The sequence below is a fragment of the Etheostoma spectabile genome, chromosome 10, assembly GCF_008692095.1.
Source record: "Etheostoma spectabile isolate EspeVRDwgs_2016 chromosome 10, UIUC_Espe_1.0, whole genome shotgun sequence".
Lineage (NCBI taxonomy): Eukaryota > Metazoa > Chordata > Actinopteri > Perciformes > Percidae > Etheostoma > Etheostoma spectabile.
Genome location: NC_045742.1, coordinates 11,245,908 through 11,252,145, shown reverse-complemented (window position 1 = coordinate 11,252,145; position 6,238 = coordinate 11,245,908). Strand labels below are relative to the sequence as shown.

General features: G+C 40.8%; 1 protein-coding gene across 2 annotated transcripts in view; it reads left to right on the top strand.

Moving 5' to 3' along the window:
* The first annotated feature begins 2,474 nt into the window (after positions 1 to 2,474).
* glra4a (glycine receptor, alpha 4a) overlaps positions 2,475 to 6,238 on the top strand; it is a 54,892-nt gene continuing 51,128 nt past the window's right edge. For both annotated transcript variants that reach the window (XM_032527865.1, XM_032527866.1), the window contains exon 1: positions 2,475 to 2,776. In XM_032527865.1, the coding sequence (XP_032383756.1) occupies positions 2,709 to 2,776 (68 nt within the window). In that variant the 5' untranslated portion in view covers positions 2,475 to 2,708. The remainder of the gene's footprint in view (positions 2,777 to 6,238) is intronic.

The window sequence follows — 6,238 nt, the reverse complement described above, 5'->3', positions numbered from 1 at the left end:
AGTCAGGCTTGACTTCTTCTACAGTGGATAAAGTCTGCCTGCTAGCTCATAGAACAGCCCAAAACAAAAGCAGCATTTGATTGATACAGTATTAATAAAAACTGGCATAAATTAATTATCAGAGTGAAAAGTCAAAGAGGCTTATGATTTTCAGTCCTTAATAAGAGAGAAATCCAATACATGTTTCATAGCCATGCTTCATTCAAAGGAGGAACAAGAAGATTGAGTAATTGTGTAAAGTAAGGTTTAATCTGCTGTGTCTTCCCACATATAAGAGTGACCCTTCTGCCTGCTTAGGAAACACTGGATCAGGTCGGGGTTATGAACTTGGGAAGACAAATGACTATAACAGATACAAATTGTTGGTCAGACCCTGTGAGTGATGTGAACTGCCCTGTGATGTCTGAAATGCAGAAACTTTAATGGGTCTTAAAGTGCAAATACACTGATCCACATCCCAAAACACATACCGGGAGTCTTTTAGACATGCAGTATCAGATTGCAGAAGAGATTTATTTAACTTATTCCCACAACTAGAGTGATTATGGGAATACTATATTTGACACAATGCTTTGAGAAAGCTAATGTAGTTCTTAAATATGTTACTGTTTAAGTCAGTGAATTAGTGACAATTAAAAGCTAAATTTGTGTGTTGTCCAACCCATTCTCACTTTTAACTTGTAAAATACGGACATTTTTACGAAACTCCCTTCAGCGTGTTTGTATAATGTACTGGGGAGAGCAGCAGCTCCACCAGGGGTTAGTGAGTAGTATGTGAGGCAGAAATTCTACGCAGGGAGGTTGGTTGGGGTGGTGGATGGGTCAAACACAAGACTTTCACCCAGGAGACAGAGGTTCCTCTCCCGTCTAGCACCTTTCCTAAAGTCGCTTTCTTCTTTAACCGTTCTGTTATTTCCCTGTGTCATGGAAGCGTAAGCCCACACATAGATAAAGCGCAAAAGGGACACCAATAGTCTTGACCAATTGCGTTTAGATAAGACGATAAAGGAGACTTTTAGCGCCAATAATGACGACAAAGGCTCCCAACCAAGCGTCTGTATTTTACGAGAGGGGAGTGGGAATGTGTCGTGTAGTCATAAAGGACTGATACCTATTTGTATGTACTGTTAAAATCTGACTAACTACTGTATATGTGGCAGCAGGTTTTTCTCTGATAAAAAATATACCATGATTCAATGCAAAAAGTGGTCCTAGTGGTAGTATCATGAAATAGGCTAGATCTATATTCCCCCCCGGTTTAAAACTAAATTTACATCAAAATACACAATTGACTTCAACACAATTTAAAAAAACCTAAATAATGAATGTCTCTAACTACAGTACATTTCCACTAATACTGAAAAATAAATTTCCTCTACTGCTAAATTAACTGATATGTCTACCACTTAGGGGCAGTGCTTCAAGTAGAAAACAAACCACTGACATTAGATGTTGATATATCACAAGCGTATCAACCAATTGCCTATATAATAAAGCTATAGTACATTGTTTCTGTCGCCCCCATGAGGAATTCTAAGTAATGACAACAAAACTCTTGGAGGGTCCACACGATATACACCTTCCATCACCGTGCATCGCCCTCACCCCTCCTCCACGCAGTTGCTAGTAGCCAAGGAGGACACAGAGGATTAAAAACATGGACTTTTCATAAGAGGCAATTATCTTCGCTTGACTTTCTGCGTGCGAAAGTTGCCAGATGACACCATTTTCTAAACACAGGCAGACTGAGAAATACATAGAGAATTTTGTGGATCTGAAAGTCTTAATTAGCTTTGTATCAGCTCATTTGGCAAATGCTTGAATTTAACTGGCGTTCATTAACATAAAAATGTTAAGCACTAAAGCTTTAAACGTGCTGCACACAGTTGCAACATTAGTATTTATTTTAAGTTGGGTCCCTGTCCACCTGATTAATATAAGCCCAATTATCCACTATGTTCACCAACTTTTTGCTAACTTCGTCTTTCTGCCATTTGGAGGTGACCAGGTACACCTCCAAATGGCAGTTTTCGCTTAAACAGTTGACTGCTACAGCTTAAAGGAGAGATGGAAATGACTCAAGAACTTCCAAAACTCAAATGTTAGATTCATTTAGAGATACTGACTCAATCAACAACACAACTCTATTCTAGACTGCACGGTGTCCTCCTAACTTAAATGTTTATTTGGATGTGTTTCAGTCCAGATTGCTCATCACCAGAATGCATTCAACACTGCAATTTAGCTCATCATCACAGCCATCACTCCCTCCATCCTAATTGAGCCTAATTACGCACGAGGCAGGCATCAAAACGAAAGCTACCGTACCTTTAAATCGTCACCCCCTTTTTTAATTTTTTTTGATGTGATGAAGGAAAATAGACGAGAGAAAAAAACACAAGCAGGCGAAAGCATAGAAAATATACACACTGACAAGAAATCCGACACTCCCCTTCAACACAAGCACCAACACACTGACTGACTGACTAGTGCTGTCCAGCCGCCTGAAGCAGTGAGTCTGCTGTGTGCAGCCTTCTGGACTTGGTGGGAGGGGGAGAAGTTTCCCCAAAGACAAGCTTGGATCACTGAGAAACGATGCCTTCCTCCTTCAGCCCAGTCTCACAAGCTACTCAGTGGATTTGCTGATTTCCGAAATTAATTTTCTGCAAGTTATTCAACGGGACTGAGGAGAGATTTTAAAGCAGAGGATGCTCCCACAGGTCATTCGAATTCTGTATGTCTTGTCTTTCTGCTTTTTCCAAGGAGGCTTTATCAGGTGAGGCGCACTAACATGTATTGTTCTCTCCGTGTGTTTGTGCGAGTTATTTTCTCTTATTGTTTCTTTGACATTAACTTTTCGACCATCAGTGGCGAGGCTACACTGCTGTTCACATCACATCTGTCATTTCATAGACTTTTTGACTTGATTTGTACGCAACGCTCTAAATAATTATCCCTTGTTTGTTGTTGTTTTTGTAATTGTTGAAGCGACAAACGGTTTAAAGCTACCCTTGAGTAACTATCAATGTATCAGGTGTTGCTGCCGTTTGAAAAGAAACAAGCCTGATGAAGAGCGGTACATGCGAGCGGACGTGGGCAACAAAATCCATCATTTTACGCACAGAACAAACTAGGGTCACTCAACTCGCAATAATAATAATAATAATAATAATAATAATAAATTAAAAAAATCACAATTTGATATCACGGTCGCAGTTTGCAAACTGGCATATAAATGTAGTAATAATCCTTCGTGCAAACAATTTACTAAGGAGGAATCTATATCATACCTTGTTGTCTTAGCGCTCAGAGAAAACCTGTCGCGGTCGCAAACTACCTGTGGAATTTCCGCTTGTATCGCATAACTGATTGGTGGCTTTTGGGAGAGGTTAAAAAAAGTTAACGTTAATGGAAGATATTTTTATAGGGTTGATTAACAATTTAACAAAATGTGATAAAGATCCCATTCAATGCTTGCTTACTGAAACCTGAAAGATGTAATGCATGCACACAAGGAATTTGCATTCCTGTTTTTAAGAAACAGCAACACACCTCATGTCTCTCTTTCCTCCCTCATTATCTCACACAGACCATCCACCAGCAATCTCTTCTCTCTTCCTTCCTCCTTCCATTCTTCCTTCCTCCCCCTCTCTATCCTTCTAGGTGGCAAACACTTTTATTTGCAGTGAACACTTTCCTTATTTCATGCCCTGCCAACCTCAGGTGTGAGCGAAAGGGAATTAAGATCTGCATAATCCTTGAGCAGAACAGAGCTGTGACTCTGTGAACCCAGGGGCGAGGAGAGCAGCTCTTAGCCTGGAGAGCAGTCAACTGACAGCACCTCCTCTCAGAAATGATATGCTCTCCTACCATCCTCTCCCCTTGCCACGTAGGGAGAGAGCGAGAAAGGCAAGCAAGGGATCGAGGAGGAAGATGAGGGCAGGTATAAAAGACAGGCAGAATGTAATGAAGGTGTGGAGAGGAAGGGGGATAGATGGAGAGTGAAAATGGGAATGGAGCAAACTGGGATGGAGAGAAATTTGAACACGAAATTGAGAGGGTGATTCATTTGGCTGGAGGCAGCGTGGAGATTAGTAAAATGAAGGACGGAGCTGGGAGATTGAGAGAAATGGTTCATATAGGGAAGGAGAGATGAGATGGAGAGAGAGTGGGTGGGGGAGATACAGAAAGTGTTGTACAAGATTTGAAAAAAAGATTGTCATGTAAAATAGTGCACAAGCTGGATTGGTAGGATAGGTTTTGGACAGGATGGTAGTTGACAAGAGGAAATGAAAAACAGGAATGAAGGGTGTAATAAATAAAGTTCATATTATAGCCTAAGAGGGTGGTGGCTGAGGGGTTACGAGATCTGTGTGTGTGTTTGTGGGAAAGAGAGATTGTGTTGTGTCTTGTATTGTTGCTTAGAAAGAAACGCAGAATCCTGAACCTAATCTGCCACCCAGTTTAGTTGCATATGAGTTTTCTTAGCAGGTTTTATTAAAAGACTTCTCAAGGGAGAAATATAATACAAAATATATTAAAATGAGTGCATTTGTACAGTCAACGTGTTCATTTTATGGCGAAATTAAGATGCTGGTTTATTCGTTGCAGTGTGCACAGGCTTGTTGCAAGCTTAATATTTTTGTTCACTTTTCCTCACGATTGCCTGCAGATACTTCAAATTTTGCTCCGATTGGTTGGATTTTTCATGTATCTTGTTAGGCCGCATGTTACTGCTATATTTCAGTGGTTTACACTGGGTTTGTTAAAGTTAGGGCTGGGTATAGGATCAGTGCTGTTTTGTTAACTAAGTTTTAGTAAAAATTTGTACAATGAAAATAGTTTTTCATTGGCCTTGCACTAAGAGATATAATGTTATTTTACAAAACCTTTTTTTATTCAACAAAAAAAGTCAAAGTTTTGAAATAAATGGTCACACTGTTAAAGCCACTGTGGAAGTTTTAAAAATGTTGGTGAAGTTGCACTCCAGGGCAGTAGATGGCACAACACGGCTACGGTGGTGGCGCTCACTATTACACATTTTAATATTTACGTGCTACTAACGTACTGTTACAAGTAAAAATCTTCAGAGTTGCGCATGAACATGCTAAAAGACCGGCATACATTGAATGTGCTTATATTTTCAGTGAATGTTGAAATGAACAATTCAGTTTGCAACATATGAACTTCAACTGTAAAACTGTTTACTCTTGCGACAGTTACCGATGCCCACACGCTGTGTTTTGCAGCACCCAGCGTGCCAAGACTGTCAATATGCGTCTACTTTTAATTTACCCATACTCATAATCTGAAGCAAACCCTAACCACGGAGGGAACACAACAGGAAACTGAATTTTAACAAGACGGGAACACTATTCAACCAGGGAACAGATTTCAATGCAACAGCGGTTTTAAAAAATGAGGCCAAACAGGACCGAACGTCAGCCACATTGCCAACGAATTTGAAATGACACATCAAGTTTCAGCAGCTTAGTTTCAGCAGCTTAGTTTAAAGTTCCCATGACATGGTGCTCTTTCAATGCTTTTATATAGGCCTTAGTGGTCCCCTAATACCATATCTGAAGTCTCTTTCCCAAAATTCAGCCTCGGTGCAGAATCACAGCCACGAGAGCCAGTCCCACGATGAGCTTTCTTTAGGATGTGCCATTTATGAGTCCGTAGCTATTGATGAGGAGGAAGGGGGGGGGGGCAAGGTGTAGGCTGGGGGTGTGGCCTTGACCAACTGCCACTTTGCGCATTTGAAAGCCATGATGTCTCTCTCTTATGGGTGGGCCAAATTCTCTGGACGGGCAAAGCAGAAAAAGGGGAGGATTCTAGATCGGCCCATCTGACCTTTCATTTTCTCAAAGACAGATCAGGATACCCAAGGCTCGGTTTACACCTATAGAGGGTTATCACGACGTGTCATCAGACCGGTAATCGCTATATTGGAGATACTCTGCATCACAACAAAGCACAGGCACTGAAGTAGATCCCCAACATAGGTATTATTGCCGTGTTTTAGGTTGTACCAATAGGTCAGACCAAGTAAAAACATTTGGAATATTATTGACTTCCAAAGGTTATTCAAAACCAGGGAGAGGAATGCCAGAAGTTATCAGAGGAAAGAAGGCGCTTGTGGTTGGCAAAGCTCAAACTCACTCAGGTAGTGTAGATAGCAAACTGGGGCTCTTTGAAATGAAAAAAAAAATTGAGAGTCACTTGGCTACACCTTGAG